Source organism: Varanus komodoensis, unplaced genomic scaffold (assembly GCF_004798865.1).
Source record: "Varanus komodoensis strain SLA01 unplaced genomic scaffold, ASM479886v1 scaffold4, whole genome shotgun sequence".
Classification (NCBI taxonomy): domain Eukaryota; kingdom Metazoa; phylum Chordata; class Lepidosauria; order Squamata; family Varanidae; genus Varanus; species Varanus komodoensis.
In genome coordinates, this window is record NW_025335941.1 from 56,910,830 (window position 1) to 56,924,130 (window position 13,301).

Genomic DNA, 13,301 nt, shown 5'->3' on the forward strand with positions numbered 1-13,301 from the left:
GGACTGAAAACGCTGCTCTGCAGTGCCTCGCAGAAATCACTGCCCGACTCATTATGACTTCATTAGAGCGGATGCCGCTTGCGCTAGCATGCACTAGTTCCGTGCTCTATCTAGTGTGACGCAGGTGGACAAATTTTGCTAGTAGAATCGACATTGCACAGTTGTGCAATGAGTGCAAGCAATGAACACGAGCGATACCTGAAGTCACCATCTGTGGGGCAGTGCTTTGTACAGTGCTTTGCAGAATAGCCAGCAAAACCCCCTGTTGTGAGGGATGTCTGGCTCTTTCGTTTCAGTTTTCAAATCAGTTGAAAAAGCCCCATTCGCAACACCGAATGTGAAGGGGAGTGCATTTTATCCCCAAATGCTCACATTTCCACGTGTGCTCATGTTGCCAGGGAGAAAGCACGTCTTCAATTTGATGCTTCTGCAAGAATAATATAAGTTTTCCACAAGTAGAAGCTTTGCAGTGGCAGAATGACACCTCTGGATGCAAACAGTAGTGTTGGCAGGTATGCTGCATGCTACATTTTGTTAAGTAACCACAACCATCAGGAATATTTGGTCCCTCCCATACAAAGATCAAATCAGTCAATCCTAAAGGAAATCAACCTTGACTGCTCTTTAGAAGGTCATGCACTAAAGCTGAAGTTCAAATACTTTGGCTACCTAATGAGAAGGAGGGACTCATTGGAAAAGACCCTGAAGACGATTGAAGACAAAAGGAGAAGGGGGTGGCAGAGGTTGAGCTGGCTGGATGGGGTCCCTGGAGAGGTGAGTGTGGGGTTGGGTGGACTCCAAGGGATGGTGGAGGACAGGAGAGCCTGGAGGAATGTTGTCCATGGGGTTGCGAAGAGTTGGGCACGATTTGGCGACTGAACAACATACATCTGAAAACAGATTCTCTTCTATCAATTGCAGTCATGGTTCATTATGCATGTATTTCACACATATCACACCAGTTTCCAAGGAGCTATGGCTATGCCTTTCCCTTTCCTTTAATCTTCACAACAGCCCCATGAAGATAAACCAAAAAATACTGTCTGGCTCAAGAACATCTAATAGACAACATGGTTAAACAGAGATTTGAACCCTGGGGTTCTTCGCCTAATTCCAGTAGTCTAACCACTACATCAAAACACTTGTTTCATTAAATGTGTTCAGAACTGTTTACTGTAAACCCAGCATGGAGCTATGGTGTGAGGGGAGTAGATAAACCATGGTTAGAAGGGAACTTGGTTAGCAGGGACCATGATGAGTAGTGCTTCAAGGGATAATGTTAACACAGCTAACAAGGGAAGGAGGGGTTACTCTGCAAGAGGACATGGAGGTGCTGTTCTGAGGCTACCTCATTATAATTTTCAGGGAGTCATCTTTGCATCTGCGTTCTGTCTCTACAGCATAACCCAAATTGGCAATGGGTCAAATCCCTAATTTAGCTGTAACCTGAAACAAATTTCAAGTGTAGATCATTAAAGGAGGTCACCTCTACATTGAAACAGAAAATTAATAATCAACATGGACTCCCCTTTGAATTCATTGTGATTGACAGGCATGACTTGGTACATTCCTCATCAGAAAGAAGAGTATTTGCATTTGGAAATAATTATTGCTTTGGTTATTTCTGAGGTGTTGTAAAGCAGATTTTTCTAAAGTCTTCTGTGCTCTGGGGCGATGATGATTACTGGGGCCAGCCCTTCAATGAGGTATGGTGAAACCCCTGCTCAGGCAGTAGATTAGGAAGGAGGGCATGTCATGACCTCCTTCTGCTAGGTAGGCCTACACCAGCCCCAAAATGCCACAGTGGGAGAGTAGCCCCCTGGGTTCTTAAAGCAACACCCAATGTCTCACTGTGAATCAGAGTTGAGAATGCAAGGAGACTCTGAGCACCGTGTCTTTTGCTTTGATAGAGTAAGAATGAGAAATTGCATAGGTGGGTCTTTGGAAAGGCTACCCACTTACATGAGAGATCTCCCCTCCAAACTCTCCTTCTGGACATGTTTCCTCAAAGCAAGACACTATATGGTGGAACTCGAAACAGCCTGGAGACAGGGGCGTGTGTGGTGGCAATAATGGGGGGGAGGGAGGGGCAAGGCAGGGGCAGTGGCCAGGTGATGCTGCAGCACCTGTTCTCCTGCCTCAGGTGGTAGGGTGTCTAACGTCAACAGTGTTGACATTCTGGTTTAGGTGACTGATGCCTTGTGATATGCTTTAGCAGAGAAGCATAGAGGAACCGGTGGAACCAGTTGCCTAGAGAGGTCATGGGCTCTCCCACACTAGAGACATTCAGAAAGAGACTGGACAGCCATCTGAGCAGGATGGTGTAACTTGGTGTCCTGCAACAGCAGGGGGTTGGACCCGATGGCCCCTTCCAGCTCTGCTCTTCTGTGATTCTATGACTCTTCATATGTCTTTTGAGAGAGCTAGTGTGGTATAGTGGTTAAGAGCATGGGGCTGGGACTCAGGAGACCTGGGTTCTAGATCCCACTCAGCCATGGAGCCAACAGGGTGGCCTGGGGCCAGTCACAGACTCTCAGCCCAGCCTACCTCACAGTTGCTCTTGTGGGGATAAGGTTGAGAGCAAGAGAAGGAGAGTGATGTAAGCCACTCTGAGTTCTTTTAAAAAGAAAAAAGTGGGATATCAATCAACCAACCAACCAACCAACCAACCAACCAACCAACCAACCAAACAAATGTCTATTCCAGCCGCTGATAGCCTTGTCATAACCATATTGCCTAAATAACACAACTGCTAAGCCGTGACACTTATTAACCATAGTTTCTGAGCACTCAGGAGATTGAGTAGACCTGGCCTAGTAACATGACATGTTAATCCAGTTCGTTTACTGGATTTTCTTCTGCAAATGTGTAAAGTAGCTACTCTGGGAATCTTAATACTAACAGCAAGGGGCAGTGCTGGAAAGCTGCTGCTCCTGGTCACCTTTTGCTTGGGGCATTCGTTAGGTATATCTGCTTCTGAATCAGAGGGATTAGTTCAGGTGACTTGAAAATTAAACTTTACAGGTTGCTCTCGAAAAACTTGGCTGGAAGCACCTACATTTCTGGATATTCTCCAAGCTGAAATCAAGCCTGGACCCCCTGGAGGGGCATGAGGCCTTGCTGCCCTGTCTCATGGACTATTTTTTGTTTTGATAACTCAGTTTGCTAATCAAGGTAAACGAGGTAAGCCTGCTGCACAGCTGGCATGCATAAATAGTGTACATCCAAGGCATTTGCCAGTGGGAGTAGCATTCCTAGCGAGGGACATATTTGAGAAATGTGCTGTCCCTGTTTTTGCTCAATCTCTCTAAGGCTAATCCAATGTCAGATAGTTATGCAGGGGATAGTGGGAATTGTAGTCCATCGCCTCTGGAAGGCAGCAGCTTGGGGAAGGCGGTTGTAGATGGTATTTGAAATGGGAAGAAAGCAAACAGCTCTGTTTGCAATGACAGGCCATGCCCTGGTCAAAATGGCACAAGAGTTTCAGATCACAATTGCAAGGTAGGAATGAAAAATAGAACCAAATAAAATGCTATTTTTTCATGTGTTTCAGCACAGGCAGAAAAGGTCAAATGTCCTCGTTTTTTCCCAATTACTTAATGAAATGCTTTCTTGGTTTCCATTACTCCAGCAAAAAAGAGGGAATGAGACAAGGCCTTTCTAAATTTATCATTCGGGTCAAATGTCACCTTCCGTTTGAAAATACTGGACACAATCTGGTGCTGTTCTTACACAGCCTCTGCTTTCATGCCCCAAAAGATCTGGCCTGTAAGAGTATATAAATCTCCACGGCACAAGGTTTATTGACCCTTTGACTGGACTCTTTCTGGAAAATTTGGCCAGCTTTGTCCCAAAGGGTCGAAGTTCACCAACTTCACCATTTGACATCAATAAACATCAACTATTCCTGCTGAGTGAGGTCAATCAATTCTTGGCCATACATTTTCCAAAAGCTCCGTATGCTAACTGAACTGAGCTGCCTGCGCTGACTGGCATGATGGAAATAATAAAACACGTTTCAACATACAGCTAGAGGGAAAGGGATTGGCTGCAGGGGGACCACTCACCATTGCAAGAGCAGCGTACGTTTCGGTAGAATCGGGGACACACAAAGCTAATCCGAGCTGTACTGTAGGTCATCGGGGAATGGGAATCGATAGACAAGCTTTGCTCACAGTGCTGCTCCTGACAATCCAGTCCAGAGCAATTCTTCTCCAGGATAGCTGAGATGCGAATCACATTTTCCAAGTGTCGCCTTGCATTGGTGAGCTTCTGAATTAGGTAGGCTGGCTTGTAGAAACCACCGCTGTGCATCTGCACTGCAAACAACATGTCAAGCTGGTTGCTTCCTGCCACAGGCTGAATGCTGATGATGTGCAGGCTATCTTGCTTCTGGGTGAGGACGGCATTGCGCAGGGTGCGCCTGAATCCATGCATGTGGAGCCCCACGAAATCCTCCGGGGAGATGCTCTCAAAACGGATGGTGACCGTATTCTGCAGCATTTCCTGCATCAACTGCTCAACATGGACTGTTACGTCCATGGGCACCTGAAAGCGCCCATCGCTGACGGACACATTCAGCACATACTTCCCACTGTCGAGTCCTCCAAGGGCAATGATCTTTCCATCATGGTTGTTGACCTTGAATAAGCTTTTCTGCTCTGATTTCAGCCCGTAGGTGAGGACATCGTACATATCTTGGTCTGTTGCGTGTATCTTCCCGATAACACCTCCCGGAAAGTCATCTTCTATAGTGACAATAAAAATTTCAAGAGGAATGGCTGTTGGCTTGTGGATGCTTTCTTCAATCACCCGGATCTGGATGAATGTGCGGGACGCCTGCTGAGGCTTCCCAGAATCCTTTGCCTAATTTAATATATAAAAAAAAGGGGGGGGAAATCCCTGTATTTAAAACATGATGGACATGAGTATAACTCAAGCACCACCTTAACATCAAGATTCCATGCTCTTTGCAGCATGATGCTGATTATCAGTGCAAATAACATTTGCAAATAATTCCATCATCAGATGAATTCAACCACCTTTGCTACACAAGAGCCAGAGAACTAGACTGCTGAACTAGACCGAGACAGGTTGCAATCCTAAACTAACTTTGTGCAAGTCAAACTCAGGGTGCAATCCTATGTAGGTTTAAACATAAAAGAAAAAACCACTGACAGGGGCACAGAGGGACTTGTAGGTCTTTCTTGTCTCTGAACATCCATATTGCCCTATTCATGCATTCGGGGTGAAATGTCACCCTATGCTGTAAGCATACTATGGGGCTTCCTATGGGTTTATCGAAATAATCCTGAAATCAAATCAGACAATATTAAAGGAAATCAACCCTGACTGCTCTTTAGAAGGCCAGATAGTGAAGATGAAACTCAAATACTTTGGCCAGCTAATGAGAAGGAAGGACTCCCTGGAGAAGAGTCTAATGCTGGGAACAATCGATGGCAAAAGAAGAAGGGGACGGCAGAGGATGAGGTGGCTGGATGGGGTCACTGGGGTGGTGGGTGTGGGCTTAGGTGGACTCCAGGGGATGGTGGAGGACAGGAAGGCCTGGAGGAGTGTTGTCCTTGGGGTTGTGGTGGGTCAGACACAACTTTGCGACTAAACAAACAAACAAGTGGTGCTGGTGGTGAGGGGTCCTCAAATGTTGTTGGGACTGCAGTACTTGTGGAGGAAGCATACCCCTGCCCGCCCCACCAGCCAGGAGCCAACTGATACTCGTCCTCTTCTCCAAGCTTGCTGCTGGCAGGGTGTGTCTTCTTGGGGGTTACAGGAGAGGAAGGAAGAGGCAAACCTACTTCCCACAGGCTACAGTCCTGATGAAATTGGAGAGAAGAGTCTTGAGCTTAGTTGTGAACAAACAAAAATCAAACCCCAAACAGGCATGGCTACATGACATAACATGGAGTTTGGCCTTCAGTGGGAATTACTCCTGAGTAGACACCTTGCACTTCTCTTTGAATTATTGCAACAACAGTCTGGAAAAAACCAGGGTGCTGCTCCTTCCCCTTTGGGTCTGCTTCTGCATCTTAATGAAATGCTTGCTGCTGTATACGGAATCAATACTGATACTTTACGCTGAGGCTGCCTTAAAGTCAGCCTGCCCAGTTGATTACCATCTGGCTCAATGGGCATCAGCTCTCAAAGGCCTTAAGCAGGAATCTATTTTTTCAATCTTGCAACCTGAGTTCCTTTCGGCAGGAGACAAAATCTGTCCTTCTTGCACTGAGCTGCTTTTCTGCATGTAAAGTATGGAGTTTTGCTTCCCCTTCTCCTCTTTCAGGGGAAACGGTCAGGGTTGGGCTAAGATGAGTAAAACATAGTTCTGGTATAACCAGCGGTCCCTGGTTCATTGCAGTGGTCTGCCTAATGAAAACAACAACAGAGAACACTAAAGGAGCAGAACACTGAGAAGAGCAAACCATCTGCCTTTTCCAGCAGGACAAATCAGAATCATCCACAAAAACCCTGTCCTTGGGAATACTGCATTCACTCCATTTTGGCACTCATGAATTCAATTCTGAGTGTGGAAGCTGATCTCAAATTCATGAGAAGCTCAGTTTACCTCAGCCAGCCCTTTGTTAGCAGATGTGCAAAGCTCCAATTTTGAAAACAGTCAACATCTCAGGATAGAGCCTCTCTGCTAGGGGTCAGAAGGCCTGGGCAAATTTGGATGATAGCAAGTAGCCAGTCCTCAATATCCTCCTGACTGGTTTTGCAATGACAGGACTTTTCTGGATTACCTTCCTTTTAGGTATGCAATGCACACCTGGTATGCAAATTCCAAACACCATTCAGATATATAGAAAGGTTTACTTGCTTAGCGGGATCGCTGTGCCTTTTATATGTTCAGATCAGGAAAGGTAACACAATTTACCCTCATACTAGAAGCAAGATTTCTTTTCCTCTTTCCTCTTTCAGTAAAGGTGTCTCAGTTTATATGTGCAGGGAAAAATATTTTACAACATTAATGCTATCTTGTTAATGTCCCACCTTCTATTTCATGGAAATGATTCTGCAAGATAGCCTGTTATCTATTTATCTCTACAGAATTCAGCACGGATAATAAAATGCATAATTTTAGGAGCAGTAAAAAAGTAATGCAACTAAACAAGCTTCCACATGGGCACCTGTTGGTGAGAATAACATGCCTGCAAATTGAGAGAGCGGGTGCATTTCAGTGGTTTGAGTGCCCGACTCTGAGAATAGCCCCTATCACAGGGGTGTTGCGAGGTTAACACAGTGAAGAGGATCAGGTATGTCATTTTAGGCTTCTTGGAGGAAAGGTTGGGCATAGATGGAACAGGTAAATAATGCAGATAAATAGTCTTTCATGAGAACACATCCTTGCTACTCTGCACATACAAACAGAGCTGTACCTGAACGCAGAGCAGATACTCGGTTGCTACCATGTGCTTGAAGGTGACTGCAGACCGCAGGATGCCTTGCTGGTCCAGCGTAAACTCTTCTTCTTCATTACCAGACAATATGGAGAATGTGAAAGGAGGCCCGTTGTGCAGGGAGTCTTTGTCTGTCACCACCAGCTGCAAAATGCTCGTTCCCACTGGTTTATTTTCCTGTGTGCATGCACACAGTGGATATGATAAAAGGAAAAAAGAGAGGATTTTAATTATACATCTGGGCATCTTGCAGAGGCAATGGGTTTGCTGCATGGCCTTTGTAAAAAGGTGGGGCTTTGTTTGCTTCTGGTGTTCAAAGCTATTCCCACTGAGCACTGCAGTGCTGGTGGAAAATCTGTGGCAAAATGTGCATTTGCGTCATTTGATCATAACCTAAGATGATCCTGTTTGGACCAAAGGATTTGTACAGAGTGGGGGTGGGCCGTGTGTCCTGAACTAGAACTTCCATCCTCCCTCACCACTGGCTATGCTGGCCTGGGGCTGACGGCACTTGGAGGCCAAAATATCAGGAGGGGGCACAAATGGAACAACTTGGAATTGGAGCATGATAGAGATTTTTTTCTGCAGCTGTTCATGTTCTGGCAACCTCTTGTTTGCATCACTGCCATGGACTGTGTGTGGCTTCCTTTGACAACGGTGTGGAAGCCTCGGTTGCTCTGCAATAGGGAAGTGAGATGATTAACAGAGAGTGGCCTCCGATCGAAGCACTAAATGGCTCAAGGCCAGGATTCCCGAAAGACTGTCCCTTTCCATTTATATCAATGCAGAGATATATTAGGAAGGTTATCTAAGATCCTCCTCAGACACTGTCTTCCTGGGGCCCTAACCAAATGAAGTGAGAAGAGTCTCTCATGGAAATAGGGACTTTTTAGTTGTCAGATCCTAGCTGCAAAATGCCTTCTTGGAGAGTCAGATGAGGCCTGTATTTTGGTATTTTGAGTGCCAGATGAAGATGTTTTCCCAGGTTTTTAGTTGTTCTGTTTTTCTAAAAATAAAAATGTTGTTAGTACTCTTTAGATCTTGCATTCCAACTGTTTTTACCTGGGTTTTACCATGTTTTAAGCTATCAGGTGCCTACAACATATTTTATTGTGTGTTTACACTGAGTTTCAGTTCTGCGAGGGTTCTTCAAAAAGTTTCCACACTTTTACAAACTCTATTTATTAAGAATTTCAAAAACAAATTGCATCACTTGTCTACATAGCCGCCTTCCATTGTGATGCATTTTCCCCAGCATCAAACCAACTTTTTAACGCCATCAGCAAAAAATATGTAAAATATATTTATAAAATATAAAAGATAAAAGATAAAAGGGAGGAAGGCTTTTGAAGACCCCTCGTATTTTGTGAAATGCCTGGAGAGCATTGACTATGCAGGAGTAGAGAAATGAAAAGAAATGAAATACATACATAAATAGGAAGGATGCAATTTCTCGTTCAAGACTTCCTCCATCTCGGACAGCAGATGTTTGGGTGCATCAAAGATGGGCAGCAACCGGTTTGCCTGAACCTAGCTTGACACACTTAGACTATCTGTTGCGAGCAGGGGGTTCTAAGCCCTTCTGAGGAGGACCCCTCCCTTAAGCTGAGATTTATATTAAAAAAATAAAACAAAACTCAGGTGCTTTAGTTTTTCTTTTCCCAAACCCAGATGACTTGCACCCTAGCAATTGTGCAGGGGGATGCAGCCACTGGTGCTGATACGAGTACAAGTCTTTCCTGCACAATTCCGTATCAATGGGAAATCCTGGAACAGGGCCCAGAATTACATTATTTCTGCAGACATAAAACATATAATGGAGTTAAGAAATTACATTCTTATCCTTTCCTTGGAAATAAAGAGATAATTCAATACACTGCAGGCTGATAGATCATCAAAAGCAACTTAAATAGTACTAGAATGTTTCCATATTTTAAAGGTCAGACCAGAAAGATGGGTGCTTTTTGATTCTCTGGATAAACTTACTTGAATTACAGCCGTATAGTTGGCAGGTGTAAATACAGGGCTGTTATCATTCACATCAGAAATGTCAACATTGACCGTCACAGATCCCGTCAAAGGAGGAATGCCGCTGTCTCTTGCCTGTATGACTAATGAATATCCAGAAACCTGCACGAAAGTTAAATAAAAACCTAAAATTAGCATGGGAAAGGTGAGAGACTTTATCTCGGATTTGTTATATTCTCTACAGTGGTGGAATGAGGTGCAAATGAGTAGGTAGAATCCTGCAGTAGAAAAAATTGACAGTACTGTTTCAGATTCCAAGTGTGGCATTTGAATTATTATTGATCCCCCATGTTAAAGGAACATTGCAAGTAGAAAACTAGCACAGGAAAGAGAAGCCTGGGCTAGAACTAGGGATGAGACAGCATGGTGGTGGGGGGGATTCTAAGGTTTTGCCCGCACTGAATCACTCCCTTTTTGGTGATTCTTGGACAGAGAGCAGAGGATGCATAAAATGATAAAGACGCCGAGGAAACCACGTCCTCACTCTGAATTGACTTGCTGCCTGCCAGCCAGGTCAGACCAGTTATGTGACCTCATCCTGGTCATTCTTTTTCCAAGAAAGGAGAGGGGGCAGATGCCATTTTTTCTATGGGGCCCAAGAAGCGGCTAGGGCAGCTCAGTGGCTTTGAACAGTAGACAGCCCTAAGACAGCCAGTGGAAAGGATGAACCATAATAGGTTAGGACAAGTGGGGCTGGAGATTAGGGGAGACCTTCTTAGATGCCTACTCCCTTGCTTCTTCATGCACTGACTTTTTGTCCATGGGAAAAATAGATTTTTTCCCCCCAAAACTGGGGGCCAACCTTTACTTCTTCATCCCACAAGCCCAGATATAACTTGGTACCTGCAACACCTGTAAGAGGCTATTTCATCAGAATGAGTCTAAGCACAGGCTTCATGGTTACAACATCTGACCTAAGTTTTCTACTTTTTGTGTGCACTCTGAAGAAGTACAATCAACTTTATCACTGCAGGACTATACCACACAGATCCTTGTGTAGATCAGATCTTGCAGCTTGTTTTCTAACTCAAGGTGGTTGGCTTCATTTTATGATGTGGCCTTTGTGTAACAGCATCTCTCCATTTGCTGCTGTATTGTGTCTCTGATCCTGTTTTTTAAAATAAGGCAATCCATAATCATAATGGTTCTGTGGCATTCACATTACTGAATCTGGTGATGCAAGCTGCAGATAATGGGAAATTTAAAGAAATAAATATTTAAACACATTGTATGTTAAAGTCAATATCAACCATTATAAATTTAACTAGGATATATATCCAGAAGAAACACAATTAGACTTCATAGGTCCTTCATTAAATATCAACTTGGGCAACAGAATTAGTCAAATTATCAAAATAGATTTTAATATATCCTAAAGTAGGAAGCTCAAATGCTAACCAAATATTCAGAAAAGGTGCAAGATACTTCTAGGATTGTAGAAGTTGGATCATTTAAAAGTTTGTCCATAAACAAAAACTCTGCATGTAAAATGTGGAAGATGTTAAGCATATAGAACATGCCTCTCCATATGTATTTGGAAGTTAAGCTCCATCCGCTCTGATGAATAATACATTACAGGATCAAACTACACAATGATACGTTAAATACACAGTGTGGAACTGTGGGCCCTTTGTTTCTTTTGTATGCACAAGTAGGGATGGAAGTAATTGTATAAGAACTAAACAGGGCTGTCAAGACAGGACATTTGGGAAGGAATTTGCTCATAAGGTTGCCATAAGTTGACAATGACTTGACGGCATGAAACAACAGCAGAGACAGAAGAGAAACTGGATTCTGCTGCAGATGGAATTCCTTCCTTTGCAAATTCTGCAGACTTGAGGTCCCTTTTTTAACTTCTTAAATTTTACGAAAATTTAGCTGCAGAAAAATAAAATTATAAGATATCCTGGACTGAGAATATGCACTTTCCTTCACAGACGAAAGTGATACACATCTTGAACTCTGTGTGTGTGTGTGTGTGTGTGTCATTGCACATTTTTGGAAGTACACATTTGGGAGATGGTAAAAAATCCAGATCCACCCACAAGGACACAACGGAACAAAAGGTATCTTACAATCTGTGTAACACAGATGGTGGAGTTAATAGTTAGCCTTTCATTTTTTATTCCCCTGTGGTTGTATATGGGTTGATCTGGGGATAGCGGGATGCAGGGAGAGAGAACCTTTCCAATGCATGGCAGTCCAGTTTGAATGGGCTCAGGCACGCTCACACTAGAGTAAAATAAGGCAATCCTCAGCTGCACATTACACAATTAGCATAACATGTATTTTCACTCTAGCAAGTGTGATTTGGGTCTGCTGCTTTTACAAGTTCCATTCAGATCAGCAGGCTTTTCATGCTTCAGTGTTTGCTGAAATCCCACTTATTCCAGTGTTACTTATGCATGCATAATTCTTCCTTCAAGATTTTCCTATGGTCTACAGATGGCAATCAATCCACACACCCTCTGCTTCTCCTGGCAAACTATTTGCAATGGTGATTCCAAATATTGACAGCTTTATCCTGCTGTCATGTTAATACGGGAAGGATGTTTTCTTTCACATTCAGCAGCCTTAAAGCAAACAGAGTCATTTTCCAAGTGGAGATTTTCTTTTTCCCCACCAAAACTTGTTTGTCTGCCTAATTTAGCACCACTAATGCTACCTTGTGTGCTGGGAGATACCAAACAGAATTTACGTCGGTGTTAATAAAGCTGGGTCTATACTGGGCTGATGGGTTTGGGGGGTTTCTTTTCTTCTTTTTGGCATGTTATGTGAAAACAGAGCTGCTGTGTTTACTCTGGGGTGGCAATGGGGAAAATGGACCTATTTCTTCCTAGTTTGTTGAATAAATGATCTCTTGACCCAGGAAATTTTAACAACTTTAGGCCAGTGACAAATGCCCCTTTCCTGGGCAAGTCTTGAGTGGGTGGTGGTCAACCAGCTCCAGGCCCTCTTGGATGAGAATGATTATCTGGATCCTTTCATTTGTGTTTTCAGGGTTATTTTTGGAACAGAAACACCTTTGGTCACCCTGTATGATGTCCTATCTTGGGAAAGAGATGGGAGACCATGTTGATACTCTGGGATCTCTTGATGGCTTTCAATACCATCCACCTTGATATCCTTTGGGGCAACTTCTGCAATGGAAACAAGAAGCAAAACAAAGCAGAACAACTGTTGCTTGGCAATAGTTCTGCCCCTATTTGGATGGTCAGCTCTAGAAGGTGGTATTTGAGGACTATTGCTAAACTCTGTGGATTTACCACTATGGTGTTCCTCAGGGGTCAGTTTTGTCCTCTGTGACAAAAAGGGTGGCTCACACATCATGCTAAACTGTGGCTTTGGGTTTCATGCAAAACCCCTTCCTCTCCCCTCATCTCTCACACATGCACAAGGAAGAGACTGGAAGCATTAGACTCTTTGTTCAACCTACTGCAGTAATTCATTGAGTCTGAACCTGGGCAAACCACTTTCTTGTGCTAATTACAGGTTGGGTATGGGTGAAAAATGTTTCTTGTGACCAGGGCCTTGTATCTTTGGTTCATCTCTTGGGAGCATCATGCCAGAGATGACCAAGACGAGCAGAGTTGGGTCTGAGCCAAAAATGAGCATGACCATGCTTCCCACTTTCTTCCATTGCCTTCCCTCTCTCCAGCTCCATACAGCCAGTTGCCAGGGAAAACCTTTCTTGCTGGCGGCCTGAACTTATAGCTTGCAGAGGGCTTTTAAAATAAGATCTGCATAAAATTAAGTGAAGGGCCACATGCAGGCCTACAGGCTGCCTCTCCTGGTTAGGGAAACAAACCCACTTCAAAATCTCTTTTGCAACTCTGGCTTGTTCCCCTAACCCATGGT

The 13,301-nt window shown here is 43.9% G+C and overlaps 1 protein-coding gene across 1 annotated transcript in view; it reads right to left on the reverse strand.

Moving 5' to 3' along the window:
- FAT3 (FAT atypical cadherin 3) overlaps window positions 1–13,301 on the reverse strand; it is a 399,679-nt gene that overhangs the window by 43,991 nt on the left and 342,387 nt on the right. Inside the window, exons 17-19 of the mRNA XM_044442719.1 lie at window positions 9,402–9,545; window positions 7,395–7,592; window positions 4,068–4,866 (exon numbers count right to left, since the gene is read on the reverse strand). Coding sequence (XP_044298654.1) covers window positions 4,068–4,866; window positions 7,395–7,592; window positions 9,402–9,545 — 1,141 coding nt within the window. The remainder of the gene's footprint in view (window positions 1–4,067; window positions 4,867–7,394; window positions 7,593–9,401; window positions 9,546–13,301) is intronic.